Consider the following 20,044-nt stretch of genomic DNA (forward strand, 5'->3'; position numbering starts at 1 on the left):
GGGGGAAGCGTTGCTTACCACTAATTATATTCTCAACAAGATTCCACACAAAGTAACTGGCAAAACTCCATATGAATTATGGAAAGGTAATTTACCTTCGTATAAATACCTCAAAGTGTGGAGGTGTCTGGCAAAAGTTGCGGTACCACCACCAAAGAAGGTCACTATTGGACCTAAAACAGTGGATTGCATCTTCATCGGATATGCACATAACAGTAATGCTTATCGATTTCTGGTACATAAATCTGAAATATCAGACATTCATGAAAATACAGTCATGGAATCAAGAAATGCATCTTTCTTCGAAAATATTTTTCCATATAAGGAAAAACAAGGTTCAAAACGAACTCGAGAAGAAAGAGACATTGACAAGAACTCAGAAACTGAGACAAACGTCGAGATTTCTATAAATGATATTTCAGAAAATGAAGAAAAATATGAACCTCGAAGAAGCAAAAGAGCTCGAAAGGAAAAATCTTTTGGAGAAGATTTCCTAATGGCATTTTTAGTAGAAAATGTTCCAAAAACTTTGGCAGAAGCCATGGCTTCACCAGAAGCTCCATTTTGGAACGAAGCTGTCAGGAGTGAATTAGATTCGATTATGCAAAACTATACGTATTACATAACGGATTTACCACCTGGCTGCAAAGCATTAGGGAATAAATGGATAATGACACGTAACCTGGTGGAAAATACAAGTCTAGGCTTGTAGTTCAAGGATTCCGACAAAAGGAAGGCCTTGACTATTTTGATACATATTCTCCAGTGACGAGAATAACATCAATAAGACTGATGATAGCAATCGCAGCCTTAAGAGACCTAGAAATCCATCAAATGGATGTAAAAACTGCTTTTCTAAATGGTGATTTAGAAGAGGAAATTTACATGAAACAACCTGAAGGTTTTGTCATTCCCGGACAGGAAGACAAAGTATGTCGACTTGTAAAATCACTTTATGGGCTTAAACAAGCTCCTAAACAATGGCACGAAAAATTTGATAATACGATGATGTCAAATGGTTTCAAAATAAATGAATGTGACAAATACATATACTACAAAACTACCAAAAATGCGTATGTTTTGCTATGTCTATATGTAGATGATATGCTCATTATTGGAAGCAATAAAGACATTATCAATCAAACAAAAAACATGCTCAAAGGGACATTTGAGATGAAAGACTTGGGATTAGTAGATGTAATTCTCGGGGTTAAAGTCACAAGAAATTCAAACGGAATCATCTTAACCCAATCTCATTATGCTCAAACAATATTAGAGAGATTTAAAAATTACTCTAATAGTACGGCAAAAACTCCGTTAGATCCCCAAATGCACTTGACAAAGAATTCAGGTAGAGCAGTTTCACAAAACGAGTATGCACGTGTGATCGGAAGTCTCATGTACTTGACAAATTGTACTAGACCAGATCTAGCGCATGCAGTAAACGTACTTAGTCGATATACAAGTAATCCAGGTCATACACACTGGAAAGCTATAACGAGGGTACTCAATTACTTGCGCCACACCAAAGATTTTGGGCTCCACTATGGTAAAGAACCAGCAGTTTTAGAAGGATACAGTGATGCTAACTGGATATCAGATTCTAAAAACTCAAAATCCACAAGTGGATATGTCTTTACATTAGGGAGAGCAGCAATATCATGGAAATCTACCAAACAAACAGTGTTAGCCAGATCGACGATGGAATCTGAGTTCATAGCCTTAGACAAAGCAGCAGAAGAAGCTGAATGGCTTAGAAATTTTTTGGAAGATATTCCTATGTGGGAGAAACCTGTGCCAGCTATACGCATACATTGTGATAGTCAATCAGCTATAGCTCGGGCTGAGAATAATCTCTACAATGGTAAATCTCGTCACATCAGAAGACGACATAAAACCATTAGACAACTTATCTCAACTGGTGTAGTCACAATAGATTACATCAAATCGGCTGACAACCTAGCGGATCCATTTACTAAAGGTTTGCCACGAGATGTTGTTGCTAAATCATCAAAAGGAATGGGTTTAAAGCCTATAACGAATGAGGATGCTTGACGGCAACCCTACCTATCATGACTGGAGATCCCAAGACGTAGGTTCAAAGGGAAAACAAAATCAAACAGAATCTAACCAAAGCACTTGAGACAAAGTAGTCTCTTCCCAGCTCCTAAGATGATAAAAGTGCTAACAAATGTGTGAAGGATAAGCATAAGCTTTTAATGATTCCATAGCTTCTAAGCAGAGTATTACTCAATACTTTTCATGGTCAATCACCTAATGAGTGTGAAATGGGGCCGTTTCTAGGAGAATGAATGCAAGGCTATATTCTCTAAGTTCACTCATGAAAACCAGGAATAGTTCAGGGCCACAATGAACACAATAGAGAACTAAGTTCTACGAGGAAATAAAGCTGCGTTATGCCTGTTGTCTCGGTTTACATAAAACATCGGTTGGTTCAAGACATCATGTTCACCTTCTGGTAAAGTAAACCCGACAGATATTAACTATGAGTGGTTCAAGGCTTAAAAATGCCACCAACTCAAACACAGTGAATTTTTCGCAAACACTCTCGATAAGTCTGTCTAGTCTAGTCAAGATTAGAATAAGTATAGTTTTTTAGAGTCTATCGAGTCTGCATTTAGTCTGCATATGTTTAGAGTCATTTCTATTCATGTGGGGGATTGTTGGATCAAATTCTCAAGCCCATTGGCTTAAAGAACATTGATTAAAGTTGTGTGAAAAGAAATGAAATGGGCTACGTAATTAGGGAAGCCCAGAACAATTGAAATGTCAATATGACATTATGAAGAGTCCCACATCGGGGAGAAACAAGAGGAATGAGTTGTATATATAAGAGCACTTACTTAACCTTGAGTAAACGGCTCAGAGGAAGAGAGAGCTCCCCACGCGCGCGCCGCCGCCGCCGTCCGGCCGGCTCGGCTCGGCGTGGGCGTGGGCTTGGGCTTGGGCTTGGGCTTGGGTGGAGGGCCTTTGGCCCGATAAGAACTATTCTTTTTGGACCAAGTTAAGCTCAACGATTTGCCATTTAATTCCCGAAAAAACGACATGCATTTTATTTTAAACAACACGTAGTTCGTTTAAAAACAACACGCTGTCTCTCTTCTTGACGATAAGTATAAACGAGAAAAGATCTTGCGGAGGAAGTTTCGTAACGCCTCACCTCCGAGATCCTCGCGAGATTTCCGCCAACGTGCGCACGTGCGGCATCAGTTACGGAAAGTGGCTCGTCTTCTCTTCTTTATAAACTCGTCTCCTCCTTCATTTCTCTTTACGTTTTTCACAACAAAAACCAGCAAATCCTATATCGTAAGTCTAGAGAGTGTTTCGTAGAAATATTAGTTCGTTAGAGGTTCTTCACGAGTGCTGCGTGATAACCTATCATGGTTTTATCCTGGGACTCCTATTCGTACAGATCCGTCGCACTAACGGAACGAATATTAAGAGTTAAGGAAAGAGATTCGTCTCGACTCCATGGTTTCATTTCTGTTACGGTTTTTTCAATCGTCTGTATATTTTCCTTAACGTCGTTTATATTATATCGTTTCTTTTGATCCGGTTTTCCGGCTTCTACAAAGAATGCGTATCTGAGTGTCCCTGGCTCAATATAAGTTTGATTCGGCCACACTTTGTGTACAATCCCTCGCAAGATATCTCCTTTTGCAGGCAAAAATATGCAGTAGATGAAGGAGACTGGAACTGTGAGGATCTGTTCTTGATGATTGGTGTCATCTTTTCTTGATGTTGTTACGGTGATTCTCAAACAAACTCCTTTCAACGCTATTGAGCGGAAGGTTTAAATCTTTTAGGGTTTTCAAAACATCAGCGGTAAAAACCTCGATATTTTTATATTTTTCTTATACTCTGTCGGCGGGGTACATGGACATACGTTATATTGTTGTCAATTCATCCTCAAAATCTTGCAACAAACAAATAGTTGGGATAAGTTCTACCTAGTTATACCAGTAGTACAAAGCAAACAAACTAATTTTAGCTACTTCTACCCGAAACAAACAAACACATCATCAAACTTTGTACATTTACTTAATTACGATCACTCACTAACAATTTTTCCTATCAAAATGAACTAGTAATCTCTAGTTCTACCAATGTGTTTGCCAAACTATGACGAGAGTGAGGTAGAACTACTAACTGTTGTGTCTCCACTGTTTCTTGCGGTTCCACTGCTACTTCCCTCTTCCTTATCTCCTTCTTCTACATTCATCTGGACTTTGTCAAAAATTCGAGTGCCTGACCCAAAGCTCTCCTGAGATCCTCTCTCTCCTTTGCATGAGTTCACCTCTTACTCTTCTTCTGCTTCTTGTACTTATTCTTCTACTTAGTTCATGTTTCTTTCTTCTTCAATTGGGTTTTCTTTTTCACTTGAGTTCACATCTTCTGATTCTTCATTGGAGTCCGGTTTTGTTTTTTATTTACAAGATTTCAAGGTTTCTTCTTCTTCTTCTTCACAAGAGTTCGTCTTCTCTACTTCTCGAACTTTTTCTTTAAAAGAATTTATCTCCATCCCATGCTTCGCTTTCTTCTTGCTCGTCTATTTTGTCTTAGTCATTTTATCTTCGCTGCTGTAGTTAAGGACAAACCGATTATCCACTATATACACGAATCGAGAGAGAGACTACATTACCTCAAATCGACTTGACATGATACAACTCTTCCTCATTGAAATAAGTGAACAAACTTACCTCGTTTGTTCTTTCCTCATTTCTCAGTTTTTCCTAATTCTCCCTGGTTTTGTGAGTTTCCTTTTTCCTTGGTTTTATTTATAAATATCATCATACGTCTCTGGTTTCAATGTAATTTATTTTTATTTCGAAAATTAAATAAATGAAAACAATATTACAATTAGAAAGGGGATATTATTTTAGATATAGGGGCTTCCAAGATGACTTTTTCATTGGACAATTCTTTCAAATAGTTTTTTAGAAAAAAATTCATCAAAATAGCTTTAAAAATGAAAAATATTATTTTTTTAGTTTTACAAAAAAAAAATCTTTTTTTTTTGAAATTTTTAATATTTTTCTTTACTTTTTAAAATTTTAAATTTCACCCTCAAAACTTCGCCTCTTAACTCTAAAAGCTAAGTCTAAATTATATAACCTAGGATATAAGTATATATTTATCTTTTAATAAAGCTTTGTTTAGTCAAAAAAAAAAAAAAAGCTTTGTTTAGTCATTTTTTAAGTTATTTTTCTGAAAATAAACTAAAAAGAATATTGAAATATTTTTTTTTTAATTTAAATGGGCCATGTTTGTTAAAAGTGTTGTGCTTGGCCTGGTTACGAAAGACCACGTATCCAAACAAGCCTCTAGATATCTATAACCATCTTTCCCCGCCATGGATAACATTGAGTTCGAGCTTCGTCTCGTAGCCGAACGAATCCACGCTGAAAGCTTTTGATCAAAGTTGAAGCTTTTCTGATGTATTCTGTATTTCTGTGAGTACCCAATTGGAGAGTAACTTGTGTCAGAAATGGCGATGAATTCAATTCGCCATCTTTATCCAGCAGCCGCCACGACGACGACTACTGCGGTGGATTCGTTGGGAAGCTCCTTCTGTAAGCTCCACGGAGCCACTTCCCTCCGATTCTTAAGGTACAGTCCATCAATTTCACTCGGTGATGTCAGGAGATTCGGTTTCTGTTGTACAAGGAAGGTTAAACTATGTAGTGGTAGCGGTAGGGATGAGAATTGGAACAGGACCCAGAAGCAGAATCAGTTTAAATCTGTGCTGAATCATCGGAAAGGAGAGAGATTTTCTGATTTAGGGGTAACGAGTGGTGAGAATGGTGATGGTGGAAGTAGTACAATGGAGAGGATTGTGGAGAAATTGAAAAAGTTTGGGTTTGTTGACGATGATCAGTTTCAAGATGAAGAGACTGAACAAGAGAGGAGGTTTGTGGAGGAGGAAGAAGGGAATGTGAGGAATACGAGAGGTGGATTCTCGGAGGAGTCACCGTTTGGTGCTTATGGAGGTGATGGAGAAGTTAAGTTTCCTTGGGAAAAAGTAAGTTCTAAGGAGAAGGAGAAGGAGAAGGAGGAGCTAGTAAACGGAGTGTGGACAGCTAAGAAGGAGAGTAGATACTCTCTTGCGGAGATGACTCTTCCGCAAGCAGAGCTGAATCGGTTGAGGAATCTGATGTTTAGAACCAAGAGCAAGATGAGGGTTAAGGGTGCAGGTGTTACTCAGGCTGTGGTTGATGCAATTCAGGAGAAGTGGAAGAGCTCAGAGATTGTGAGGCTTAAGATCGAAGGTACAAATGCGCTCAACATGAGACGGATGCATGAACTTTTGGAGGTATTTAGTCTGCATTATACTCTTTAGATGTGTTTGCAAAATCTTGATGTCTTTTCTTCTTCACTGTGGCAGAGAAAAACTGGTGGTTTGGTGATTTGGAGGTCAGGGACTTCCATCGCCTTGTACAAATACAAAAACGACACTTGCAGGGATGCATCAGCAACAATGAACAAGCAAATTTACCGAAGAGCAGAGACGTCGCCCTCTTCCTTACCCACAAGTAGAGTGGATCATAGTGTTGAACAAGTGCATCATCCTCAGCTAGAGAAGGAGGCAACAAATGTGGGAAATGAAGACAGGACATCTCATCAAGAAGTAGAATATGAAGACGAAATAAATGAATTGTTAGAGGGTCTTGGTCCTCGGTACACGGACTGGCAGGGAGGTTATCCATTACCTGTTGATGCTGATATGCTTCCAGGGATCGTACCTGGTTACGAACCTCCTTTCAGGGTTCTTCCTTATGGAGTGAGATCAACTCTGGGACAAAAGGAGGCAACCTCTTTAAGGAGACTTGGCAAAGTTCTTCCTCCACACTTTGCTTTGGGTATTTGATTTTCCTTTTTAACTCTTTTTTTTGTAGTTCCTGATAAGGTCTTTGAAGAGTGAGATTTTCTTTGGATCTATAGGTCGAAGTAGACAGCTGCAAGGGTTGGCAACAGCCATGGTTAAGTTATGGGAGAAGAGTTTGATTGCTAAGGTTGCCCTTAAACGTGGTGTACAATTGACTACCAGTGAGAGAATGGCTGAGGACATCAAGGTAATAAGGTTTCACAGCTGAGTAACATGCATCTATAGAAAATGCAGAATGTTTGATATCGTGATCCGTGGTGACTGCAGAGATTGACGGGAGGTATGCTGCTCTCTAGGAACAAAGACTTTCTTGTTTTTTACAGAGGGAAGAGTTTTTTGTCACCAGAAGTAGCAGAAGCACTGGTGGAGAAGGAGAGACTTGCAAGGACTTTCCAAGACGAAGAGGAACAGGCACGTCTAAGAGCGTCATCGGGTCTGGTTGTCCCACGTGTTAAGGCTAATCAAAACCACCTTGTTTCTACCGGTACTCTTGGAGAAACTCTTGATGCAGCTAGTAAGTGGGGAAGGAATCTGGACGACGATGATCACGTGGAAGAAGTGAAACAAGAGGCTGAGAAACTGAGGTCTGCAAATCTTGTCAGGAAGTTGGAAAGAAAACTTGCTTTTGTGAGTTCCTGCTGCCTTGAGTCTTTACTTCCTTCCTGTCAATTCGCATTTTGTCTTAAAAGATTGCTTCTTGAACTAGTTTGTTAACCTCTTATAGGCTGAGAAAAGGTTGATGAAAGCTGAACGGGCATTAGCTAAGGTAGAGGAATCTCTGAAGCCATCAGAACACAGAACAGACACTGAGGGCATAACTGAGGAAGAGAGATTTATGTTCCAGAAGCTCGGATTAAGGATGAAAGCTTTCTTACTTCTTGGTAAAATTTATTGTATCAATCTGTAGGATGATGACTTATGTCTTCTCTGGGATGTGGCCTCGTCTGAGAAACTTGAATTTGATTGCTTCAGGTCGAAGAGGGGTGTTTGATGGTACTGTGGAAAACATGCACTTGCACTGGAAATACAGGGAGCTAGTAAAAATTCTTGTGAAGGCTAAAACTTTTGAGGGTGCGCAGAAAGTGGCATTGGCCCTTGAAGCCGAGAGTGGAGGAATCCTGGTTTCTGTTGACAAGGTTTCCAAAGGCTATGCCATTATCGTGTATAGAGGAAAAGACTATAAGCGTCCTTCCGAGTTAAGGCCTAAGAACCTCTTGACAAAGAGAAAAGCTTTGGCACGTTCTGTTGAGCTCCAAAGACGCCAGGTTCGTGATAACAAACATTTGCCATTAATTTTCTAATCAAACGATCAACCAATAATGGGTAACACTTAGTTTGGTTTCTTATCATCCAACAGGCTATTATAAAACATATTGCGGTGGTACAGGCGAGAACAGAGGAGTTGAGAGCTGAAATCGTATGGATCTACATTTGCTGACTCAACGAAAACGTTTTTTTCTTTTTGGTTCTGCAATGAACTAACATGAGACTCTGAATCCATTCTGGCAGGAACAAGTGGAACTTGTAAAAGACAAGGGAGCTCAAGTGTTATACAATAAGCTTGAAATGGCTTATTCTTCTAGCGACGAGGAGACCGAAGAGACAGATGTATGATGTGCTTACCTTATACTTGTCTGAATTTCACCACTATGACACATTCTGTGGTGCTCTTCAATTGTTGTAGGGAGAAGGAGATGACATCTATTTAGATACATACGATGAGGATGGTGAAGAAGGTGGGGTTCAGGCCAAGGGTTCACTATCTGATGTTGAATTTGATTCAGAAGATGAAGACTGGGATTCAGATGAATTAGAAACTGAGTTTGATGATGATTCTGCATCCTCCGCTACACCATTTGATGCTGAGTCGACATCCTCCACAACACCAGAAGCAACCTTTGTAGATCAACAGAAAGAGGAACGTCATCTGCAATCATAAGAACCACGAGCTAGTATGCACTGTGTTGTGAGTTGATGCAGGAGATAAGTTTTGACATTATCTATCTTCTGTGTACTCTCTGTTGATCAATGCAGTGAGAGGTATACTAAAAGTGTATCACATGCAAAGATTGTAAGCTTTTAGGAGCTTTGTAGATTTATATTATTTGGAAGATACATGCATATCTAACTCTCCATTGTAGTAAGATAGGTCTCAAACAATTTAGAATCCGCAGCTTAATGCTACTACTATACATGGTTCACCATCAAAACCACATTCTCTTCTCATCGGAAAGAAAAATACATCTGCCTTGGTTATATGTAAACGTTTCTCTTTTTTCTGTCAAGGGAAGATAATAAGAATACGACCGAGGTTTTTCACCTACGAGCAAGTCTCTGCCCAGCGCCGGCCAGTAAAGCCTTACCAATGACCCCAGTGTGCAGGCCACAAGCCAAGGCGACACCTCCTACAACTACCCATTTCCAGTCCATTCTCAAATTGTCCCGCTGTCTCCTTGCATAGCCCATTGCTCTGCTTCTGTCTTCATCTCCTGTGGATGATTCTGTAGAATCCATGTTCAGTGTTGTGGTGATCCTTGCCATTTGAGCGATCCGAGATAGACTAGAGTCTGATTTTCTGGCGGTTTGGTAGGCTCGTAAACCGGAGTTTAGCTTCTTGACTGCTCCCCACATGCCATGACGGACGCCTAACTTTGCTACGTCTTTTGGGATTCCCATGTCTTCGTAATGGACTAGAGATACTTCACAAGCCGATGGCTGTCCATCTCCTTTTCTGGATTCAACTGCATTTTTTTTGTATTTGTTTTAACATTCAAATTACATGCCAGCTTAAAAATAATCAAAAGGCATACCTGCTCTGATAACCCAACTTGAGAAATAAAGCTCAACGCGCCTCGGCTTATCACGCTTGGGTAGAGCTGGATAAGGAACTCCCTACAATATCAACAAAAGTGTGATTTGTCTTTCTTTGAACAATGTTTGACAACACTGAAAATCTAATAAGAGATAAATGGGTTAATGAGGCATGAAAATTACCTTTGTCACACAATAATACTTATTTCCAGACTCCCATATTCTCCGACCAATGATATACTCTCGGTCACTACAGAAAAAGGGAAACTGCATGCAAACTAATAAATTAATAAAGACAAGAAACAAATGGGCTTGGAATTGGATTATGAAAGAAGAGTAAAGAATCATTAAGCTGCAGAGACCTTTTTTCGCCAGTGAACAATCATAGTTCCTGTGCGAGTGTCGTCGTCCAAAGTTTTGAAGTTGGCAAGCATGAAATCCCATTTAGGTCGAAACTCATCATCCCAGAAGAAATCCCTAACAATATCTGGACTTGCATCCTCAAATATGGTTCGACTCCGATAAACAACAGGACCTGTCTGGCAAACAACAACACAACCTTTCAGGCTAACAACACGGTTAAACCCACAGTGCTATTATATCTAGCAAAAGCCCAAAAGTCACTTTGGAGTAGTAAATGAAGCATTGCATCAAATCGGAGACAAAAAGGATAGTATCATTCAACTTGATCTTACCCAAAGAAAAACATCTCCCCTCATGCGAACCGAACCCATAATGATTCGTAACAAGAAAACTATCTGTCCCCAAGAAACTAAACTAACTGGAAATCATTCAAATCTCTCTAAAAAGATTTCATTTTTTTTCTCAGTGACTTGGCTTGTTCCTTGGGTACAAAGCAAGCAAGAGTCAGAATTAGGGTTACCTCGGGCTCATGACGCCAAGCTTGGTAACTCATATTAGGAGTGGTCTTGTCCATCATGGATTGCCATTCCCTGGTCGCATTTCCAACTTCAAGCAGCTGTAACAGATGCTCTAAATCATTCTCTGTCACAATCTCCTGCTCTCCCACCGTCGCGCTAGCTCTGCAAATCAATGACCCATTTCTCTAAGATTCTAACCAAAAATCATCAACTAATCCAAAATCGTTATTTTAACATCAAAAGATGGATACTACACATATGAGATACCTCTTTCCTACTAATATTTGGAAGTAGACGTTACGTTTTTGAACACATAACTCTTAACTCTATAAATTCAGTAAAACCCAAAACTTGTTTAATCAAAACAGAACAGAGAAACAACACATGTTGTGTAATAAACTGACCTGGAAACTTCATCACTTTGAAGACTCTCCTCTACACTAGCCTGCGATGAAGCTGAACCACTGGTAGATTTGTTGGCTTTTGTGTCAAGCCTTGAGCAAAGGGTACGGCAAACGGAGAAAGCCGAGAGAGCTGTGAAAGCGAGCCAAAGCCGCCGCGCGCCGAACCCAGGCGGCGCAGTCCATAGAAACCGAAGCTTGGAACGGAACCCTAGATAGATCAACCCTGTCCATCTCGGACGCCAAGACCATCCGATCAATAGACCGATCATTACGGCGAGCCAAATCGGTACTGCGCAGAGTATGATGTCGACGAATGTCTCTGTAAGAGAGGGCTTCTTCAGGAAATGCATTAGATCGGATAACATCTCATCCATGGCGTTTCTTGATTGGAGAATCTTTGTTCCGATCTGAAGAATCTTCCTGAGACAAATGTTAGTTTCCCCAAGGAAAACCAATACTATTCGAATTTCATGAGAATCGAAGACGAAGAAGAAGCAATTTTCTTTTGAGTAATTTATTAAGTTTTAAGAAGATTTTGATTGTTTTGGTGTGTCGACAAGACGTTGGCGGGTGACAGAACGATAAGAAACAGCAGTGTGAGAGATGACAAATACACTTCCCACGCGTCAACAATTCTTGTTCGTTACCCGAGAAACAAATAATATCCTCAATTATTGACATTTTGTGAAACACGTTTTGTCAACACGCTGGGCCGGTGCCTAGTCAGTCGAAGCTCGTGTTCAATTAAAAAAAAAGTCAGTAGAAAGCTCATCAGGTTAAAGGCCGGTAGGTTTTAAAATAATTTTGGATCATTAAAACATCTGCAACAATGAATCTCGCATTTTGAGGGTGGGTAATCCTCGTAATAAAAGTTTGAGCGTGGGCAACAAAAATTATCAAATATATATTTAAAATCATTTTATATATTACATTTTAATCTTAAATCTTCGTAATAATTAATTATAAAAACTAAATTTTATTAATAGATAATAAATACATATTAAAATACAAAACATAATTTCTAATTCATATATATACTTTTGTTTAACCAAATAACAAATTCTTTAGTTTTATTTAAAAAGTGTGTTAGTATTTTTTTTTTTGAACAACGTTTCATTGATAATTATAACGTATATGGCCAATATATACAAGAAGTTTATTAACCAAAAAGAAGGAACTGAAAAACTTAAAACATCAGCTTGTTCATCAAAAATATGATGTGATAAAGCATCGGCTGCCCTATTTCTTACACGATTGACCGAGGCCAAAGAACAAGCAGGTAGCCGAGTCATCCAATATCGAAGATCATGAAGGACGTTATCCAGTTGAGCATGATTCAGAACCACTTGATTCACCACCCGGTCAAGTTCAATACAATCACCTTTAAACCAAATTTTTTTCATACCCCGAATCCACACCTGTTGCATCGCAAATAATAGGCCCAAAGCTTCTCCTTGCAACGCATTGGATAAATTATTTGCCCGAGTCATTCCAGCAAGAATGAACGATCACTGATCATCTCTAATGATCCATCCTAATCTAGCAGTGCCATTCTCATTTCTGAAGCTACAATCAAAATTACATTTTAGCCAACCTGGGGTAGCAGGCAACCATGAGGATGGTTTAGTAGAGGTTTCCATTGTAGATTTCTTTCTAACATACACAGAATCCCATTCAGCATTCGCTTCTGATGCTCGATAAATATCCTCCATAGGGTGAACATTTCTTTGAGCATAGAGGGACTCATTTCTAGATTTCAAAATATACCACAATACTCAAAACAAAAACTTTGCAATCCTACTTGGAGTTTCAGCATCGTTCATAATATCAAACAAGGCAGATATATTAACTTCAAGATTTTGAGATTGAATATTTAGTACCGGCAAACCTGAACATCTCCATGTTGCTTGTATGTGAGAGCAGGAAAACAGAACATGATTGGTTGTCTCTTCTTCCATACAGCATCTCTGACAAACTGGATCAGTATTAACTTCACGAGAGCAAAGCTGAACATAAGTAGGAAGAGCTCCCGAAATAGCTTTCCAAAGAAACTGCTAAATCTTGGAGAGAATTTCTAATTTCCATATATGAGCCTTTAGAACCAGAGATCCCTCGGGAGAGATGATAGGATTTTCATCCATAAAATCATGGATAACTGTCCAGTAACCTGATTTTACCGTATATTCCAAGTTTGTCGTATATGACCAAACATATTGATCTTTTTTTTGTTTTTTTGAAACATACCAAACATATTGATCTGATAAATTAAACCTCAAATCAACATCTTCATGCTGAAATAATGCATTCAACTTATCCACATTCCATGTTGTTGTAGAATGATTTATAATTTCCGAAACTATCATGTTAGGATGAGAACAAGGAGATATCAATCTGCGTGGAGGAACACCTGGAAGCCAAAAATCTTCCCAAACCCGTATGTTTCTCCCATCCCCTACTTGCAAGACCAAACCTTTCTTTAGAAGGTTTTATCCTCTTCTTGTATAGACTTCTATCCATACGAGGAACTAGTTGAACTTGTCGACTGTAATAATATCGACGAGTTATAGTATCTTCCTTTATAAATTCTTGCTATGGATTGAGGGTTTTGGACTATTTTCCATGCCTACTTAGCTAATAAAGCCAAGTTGAAAGCTCTCAAATCACGGAATCCCATACCACCTTCCTTCTTTGGTAAACATATTCTTTTCTAAGAAATCTATGATACCTTCTTTTTACCGTCACTATGACCCCACTAGAATCCAGATAGAAGAGAGTTAACTTCATTGCAAACTGTTTTTTAGAGAAAATTGTTATCAAAATTGTTAAATTAAGTATACATAAAAAAACTTCAAAGCATTGACACCTTCACGCGCAAACTTATCGTGTTCTCCACCACGCGCAAAGACATTACCGTCTTTAAACAATAACACCTTCTCTAACCACCTAATTACGAATAATTTCTCGTCATCCACCTAGTTGCCATATCCTTCTTGTATATTGAACATAATAATTCATAACTAAATTATAACTTTATAGTTTAAAGTTATGTTTTATGATTGATAAATTGATTAATTCATTTTTATAAATTAATAATTTAAAGTATAAAATTAGTTTATTTGTAAATGATTGGTTTATGTATATATTGAGTGGTTATATTTTAATTTATGGATTATAATTTAATTACATATTTATATTTAAAGGTTTAGTGTTTGTGTATCAAAAAGATCATACAGTTAGTAATTTTGCAAAACCTAGCTTCTTACGATAAGATATGGAATAAATATGTATGATCAATTGAATTAAATTGAAAATTCAGTGGAAATGTTTATTTAATTATTGTTAGAAGCTTGTACGACGTTTAACATGGAAACAGAAGATATGAAGAAAAAAAAAGAATGTGGTACACAGCGAATAGAATCCCTTTATATATAGAAAAAGGAATCAAATGAGATGGCAAAGACGAGGCCTTGAACACAAGTGCCTTCCATTGGCCTTGATCATCGCCACCACTCCTGCAGTCACTCCTGCCCACAAAGCTGACGCCAGATACTGCTGCGTGTTTCTTCCCGCTGTTGTTTATATCATTCAAAATCAACTCCAACCCCATAAGTCATATAAAATTAAAAGCCTTTCTTTACCTTGATGAATAGTGAAAGATGTCACTGTCACACCACCTATCAACAATGCTGATGCTACTGGCAGAAACTGTTTTATTCTCACCCAGCAAACAAAACATAACATAAACGAAATCAGATCAGTATCTTTCCATTTTTAACAGACTGTTTTGAGTTCATTTCAGGAGGAACATACAGACGGTTGTGATCCTCCAATAGGCTGGAGCTGTGAAGGGCTGTTTGTGCCCACTGTGTAGCGACCACTTATGAGATCCAAAGCATCCTGCAACCAATTGAAAAATCTCTATTTCTCATCTTTTACATAAAAACATCGAATCTAATCTTTGTAAAAAAGACACTACTTGCCTGCCTCACACCATCCTGGAAATTATTCAGATAATATCTCGACATAGCACTGATGCCATCTTTGATTGCTCCAGATACAGTTTGTTTCCCGTACCTGCCATGTAACTATTAACATCCTCTTTCTAAATTAATATGATAAAAGAATCTTAAGGCGGACATTTTCTCACCTGACGAGGTCGCCCTTAAGAGCATATGTCCCGGCGTATTGCAAGCTAATCTCGTCCCCTTGCTCAGCCCAAACTATCAGAAAAGCCAAAAGGATTTTATCTTTTTGAGGAAAAGGCAGAAAATATCATACAGCTAAGACAAGTTGCAAGTGAGTGACATTCACTTACTTGTTCTGAACTTTGTGTAATCATCTTCAAACATGGATACACACTCTGCGGAATCAAGCACTCCGATCCTTTGAAGTTGTAGATTCAAAGACTTTTGGGCCATGTAATTCTTTTCACATGAAAAAGTTTTTGAATGCAATCAGAAGCAGTTCAGTGACAATGTTATTTTTAGCAAACACAGATGAAGTCGGATATGCAAGTAGTGATTTTCTCCCCCAAATAAATTAGTAGCTTGACCAATACTTGTACCAATCAAGATGGCTGGTGGAAATGAAAGAAAAACGAGAGTAAGAAATCAAATTGAACAAACCTGGGTAACATTTGTGCGGTCAAGACAGTCGATGCAGTTAGATCTGATAACTCCTTTCTGCTCTTCTAGGATGTTCCCTTCTGCGTCTACAAGGAAGTATCTGCTCAGCTTGGATTAGTGGCAGCTGAAACAAAAAAAATATCTCTGCACATAGCTAGCATCTACCTAACTTTAACCAAACAAACAAACAAATCTGATCTGACTGCTATGCAAATATTAACTCAGTGTCTAGAACTGAACTAAAAGAATAATAAGTTGTTTGCTTACCCTTGCTTTTCAAATTCATCCCCAATCTGTTCATAAAGTACCCCCAAGTTGTCGAAGTTTGTAGTTCCACAGATGTGATGGAAGTCAAAGGCGACATATCTGTGTCAAAACAACCTCATTAGCTAATACTACCTCTAATTCAACTTTGATGTAAGAACAGATTAAATAAAGAGAAAGGTGAAAGACATCCAAACAAACGAATAAATTATTACGAAGTGTCAGGAAACGGAAAAAGAATTTTACCTCACGTTTGGAAGCCTCGCCATTTCGGTGGCGTATGCTTTGCTTAATTCACCTTCAGCTCCATGCTATTTGTAGACAAGGAAAGTAAGCAAGTGAATATTGCGTAGCAGCAACCACAAAATAACTGAAGCTAAAATGTCAAAATGCATTATGTTCTTATCTGCAATGAGGAGCAAGGAAATGTACCTGATCTGTTAGGTTAACTACCATAATTTCTCCATATCTTTGGCTAAGATCATGGAAGTGGCGCTGCACGACCTTCGGCTGGATGCAGAAAATAACTTAATCAAGGTTGAGGGATGGACAGTGAATTAAAAATATGTAACATTCATAATCATAAGAAATTACCGTGTCTTCATGCTTATTTATCTTAAGCTGTGGCTTATAGCTCAAATCAACGATTTGCTCCCATAGAAGTGGAATTGAACCTCTAACCTAGCAAGTTAAAGCATGACGGTTACAACCCACAAAAATGAAAGGAAACCTTTAAACTGAGAAATCTTATATAAACTAAGATATCTTATATAAGAATAATAATGAAACAGTGAATTTCGAGCATATCCAAAACCTTAAAACAGTAACCACTCAGTTGAAATGAGCATTTTATAGCAACAAAGGAATGTAATTCCACAGATATTACAGCCAGTACAGTAACAAGAAAAGATCATTTTGACAGTACACAACACATGAAAGAGCTCCTAACAAAGGGTATACCTGCAATAAAGAGAACTTGAAACCATTAATCTCCACTATTTGTTCAGATTCCACAAAATTAGCAGTGTCTCCCTCAAGATTTGCTCCTCTTCTCCACATACGTGTACCTGGAAATGCCAATTCCACCATGAGTATCAAACAGGCATTTAACTGAATTTTCCAACAGCACTAGTCACAAAACTAATAAACACACCTAGACGACGTGTACAGCGCCTCGAAATTAACGATATCACGGAAGGAGTATTCTTGAGCTGTAGCTCAGCAACTTGGTAGCTTAAGCGTTGGTTAATTTTTAAACAAACACGTTGGGAGACACAACATTACGTATACATATATATAAACAGTCCAAGAAGAATCGAAACAGAAGATAAAGAAAGGATATTTCCTTGAAGCAGAGGGGTAATAAAACCATCCAGCTACCACAAAAAGAGAAGATTAGATCTGTGAAGTTTTGACATGGAATGAGAATATTCAACTTAGAATGCGACAACTTACTTTGCATTCAATCAGTTCCTCCAAAAGATGCCAGTTCCAAACATAACGAGGGTCAGCCTGAGACGCAAGTTAACCTTCAGCCTAACTTTTACTAGACCAACTAAAATCAGACAAGAATATAGTAATAGAAAAAGAAAAAAAAAATACAAGTTGCAGAATGATCAGAAGAACAACCAACCTGCTTCCACATGGGCTTACTCGTCCAACCAACAGCTAGCTTGCACCGTCTTTGCAAGCTGTAACATTGGATGAATGTATCAAATATATATATATTCGTAAGTCTAGAGAATGACACACTATTTAGCCAAAGATAACCAAAACTTACTTGACAGTTAGATCTGTCTCATATGAAAAATACAATCCTGGGGTAGTCTCAAGTGCCTGTAACAGAGTCCTGAAATACGCTTCGTCCTTTTTCTGCACAAGCCACCAAAAGCATTCCAGACAACTTAAAGAAAAAAACTCCAAAAATAGAAACTTTACAGAAGAAAAAAAACCTACTTCTTGAGCTGTAGCAAACCTCAAATTCCCATTGCAAGGAAGGAACTTCATAGCTGTAACTCGAAAAATGGGAAGACCGAGGAAAGTCCCAGCTTCCTCCCGAGATGTTATAACGAGCAAGTACGTTCCTAAACTCCCATTGAGCAGTAGCCAAACACAGTGAAGGTTCCAATTTAACAGAAACCAAAATAATAAAATATAGAAAGGTAGAAACTTTCACCTGCTAAGAGCCTAATAGTTCCTGCTACACCAAAGATTGTAGACACTTTGGTAGCATTACCAGAACTAGTGTTGTCTGCCATTAGTACACAAATAGTAACATCAACACACACAACAAACAGCTCGCGAAATGAATTACAGATTCCTCTCCGAAATCAAAACAGGAAAACGGACATAGAGAGAGAGAGAGAGAGAGAGAGAGAGAGGTGAGAAGGTGATACCGTCGAGAGGTTTGATGTTGCCGTCGCGGCGATCGACGGAGAAGCCTTCATGAGGCGAATCGACGGGTTTGACAACGTACTTATCGGGAAACTCCAGAAGCTCGAGTTGATCGTAGAGCTTGAATCTACTTGAAGATGGAGCGATCTCCATTTGCGTGATTACGAGGATTATTCGAAAATAAGATTGAATTGATTGATGTCTGGAGTTTGATGGTTGGTTACGGCTTACGGGATCAGGGAAAAGAATGTCAAAGATGGTTCTATTATTTTTCTTCAACGTTGACTACTGACACGTGTCTATTTTCGAAACTAATTGGCTTTTCTTACCGAATGGGCCGGGCCTTAAACCTGTTTTGTTGATCACGCAACCAAAAAAAGCGCTAAATCAACTCTTTCACTTTGCGCTTCATCAGGTATTCAATGATAATTGAGAATTTTAATTGTACAAATCAGAAACAATTATAATAATTGGATGAATCAAATAAGACTACTCTATGAATTGAGATGATTCATTTGAGATTATCAAATCACATATAATTTGGATGCATGCAAGCAAACAAACATAATTAAAGTTTATAATTATTCAGAAAAATAAAATTTACATATTTCCTTTAAAAACAATATTACCTTTTCCTCGTTAAAATGTAAAACATATTTTCACTACAAATGTAAAATTAAAAAAAAAAATTTCTTCACAATTGTAAAATATATTTATTTCAAAAATTATAAAATCCTATATTTTGCTAAAATCATATCATATTGTTGTCTTATACACCTCAAAATCAAATCCTAAGCATCATACATTTTTAAGTTCCAAAAACCATATAAATTATATGAATATCTGACAATCCATTTTTTTAATCAAAATCCATTTCTTATTTAAATGGGAACAAAACTTGGATTCACCCCCTGTGGTGAATTCTCTAATTCACCTCTAGTCTTAACACCAATCAAATTGACAGGTAGGATTAGTAAAAAAGGAAATAAAACTTAAAAAAAAAATAGGTAAAAAAAAATTAGTCGCCGCTGTTAGCAAGGAATATAATGTGATCTTTGTTTTATCTCTTAGGTTTTGAGCTTCAAATCCACATGGCTCTGGTTGAAGATATGCAAACATCATAATAACAAACATGGCTCTGGTTGAAGATATTTAACAGAAACAAATTCTTTATTTTCTATGGGAGTAAAATCAAACCATATGTTGAAAGTATAATTCTTGTAAAATTTGTAGAAGAAAAAGCGGATCCATTAAGATGGCCAATGAAGAACAATATAACTATGGCAATGCATTGGATAGTTTTAGGCTGCAGCCCGGGAGATTCCTCATGTGTCATTGTAGAGGATGAGATCAATGCTACAATAGTACGGCCTCTCCCTTATGGGGTCAAGCTCCATGCCATCGTTGAGTGTGACATGTTGATGGAGTTTGTGAAGGATTTTAAAGGCACTGCTCAGATTCTTGAGAAAGGTTATGTCACTGATATTCAAGACAATAGGAAAGACGTGGTTGTGGAACACTCGAGACAGCTTTGCAGTTCTCAAAGTGTGGAATTAAACCAGGAAACCTTGGGTTTGGTGGGATTATATCTCTGATTTACAGATCAGATGTCCCACGAAGAAGAAGAAATACAACAAAGAACTTGCAAATCTATATTTTAAGAATACATTAAAAGTCTGTTGCTGTGACCTTACTACATCAAAGATCACGACACTTGCATCAGTGAGTTCTCATGAACTTGCAAGTCTATATTCTAAG

General features: G+C 38.0%; 3 protein-coding genes across 4 annotated transcripts; 1 reads left to right on the plus strand and 2 right to left on the minus strand.

Annotated features, from left to right (window-relative positions):
• The first annotated feature begins 5,332 nt into the window (after positions 1–5,332).
• LOC106437909 (CRM-domain containing factor CFM3B, chloroplastic) lies at positions 5,333–9,035 on the plus strand. The gene is made up of 9 exons (XM_013878924.3): positions 5,333–6,334; positions 6,407–6,881; positions 6,964–7,094; positions 7,175–7,534; positions 7,632–7,788; positions 7,880–8,172; positions 8,265–8,324; positions 8,417–8,515; positions 8,592–9,035. The coding sequence occupies exons 1-9, from the start codon at positions 5,510–5,512 to the stop codon at positions 8,844–8,846; spliced, it is 2,655 nt and encodes an 884-aa protein (XP_013734378.1). The 5' UTR covers positions 5,333–5,509; the 3' UTR covers positions 8,847–9,035.
• Positions 8,975–11,627, minus strand: LOC106437910. 2 transcript variants are annotated; one of them, XM_013878926.3, is made up of 7 exons: positions 11,300–11,620; positions 11,004–11,185; positions 10,602–10,761; positions 10,081–10,257; positions 9,902–9,985; positions 9,718–9,799; positions 8,975–9,648 (listed from the first exon to the last, which is right to left on the minus strand). In XM_013878926.3, the coding sequence occupies exons 1-7, from the start codon at positions 11,375–11,377 to the stop codon at positions 9,224–9,226; spliced, it is 1,188 nt and encodes a 395-aa protein (XP_013734380.1). In that variant the 5' UTR covers positions 11,378–11,620; the 3' UTR covers positions 8,975–9,223. The 2 variants fall into 2 exon arrangements, with proteins under 2 accessions (XP_013734380.1, XP_013734379.1); XM_013878925.3 differs by having other exon boundaries at positions 11,004–11,627.
• A 2,687-nt stretch (positions 11,628–14,314) lies between these two features.
• Positions 14,315–18,534, minus strand: LOC106437911 (phosphoinositide phosphatase SAC8). Its single transcript, XM_013878927.3, has 20 exons — positions 18,289–18,534; positions 18,069–18,143; positions 17,849–17,976; positions 17,673–17,764; positions 17,526–17,583; positions 17,348–17,404; positions 17,235–17,268; positions 17,046–17,126; positions 16,853–16,959; positions 16,487–16,573; positions 16,325–16,402; positions 16,139–16,203; positions 15,896–15,994; positions 15,629–15,728; positions 15,319–15,427; positions 15,151–15,223; positions 14,984–15,077; positions 14,814–14,900; positions 14,642–14,708; positions 14,315–14,572 (listed from the first exon to the last, which is right to left on the minus strand). Exons 1-20 carry the CDS (start codon positions 18,437–18,439, stop codon positions 14,445–14,447), a joined length of 1,770 nt encoding a protein of 589 aa, XP_013734381.1. The 5' UTR covers positions 18,440–18,534; the 3' UTR covers positions 14,315–14,444.
• Positions 18,535–20,044: the final 1,510 nt, after the last annotated feature.

This window comes from Brassica napus, chromosome A1 (assembly GCF_020379485.1).
Source record: "Brassica napus cultivar Da-Ae chromosome A1, Da-Ae, whole genome shotgun sequence".
Taxonomy (NCBI): domain Eukaryota; kingdom Viridiplantae; phylum Streptophyta; class Magnoliopsida; order Brassicales; family Brassicaceae; genus Brassica; species Brassica napus.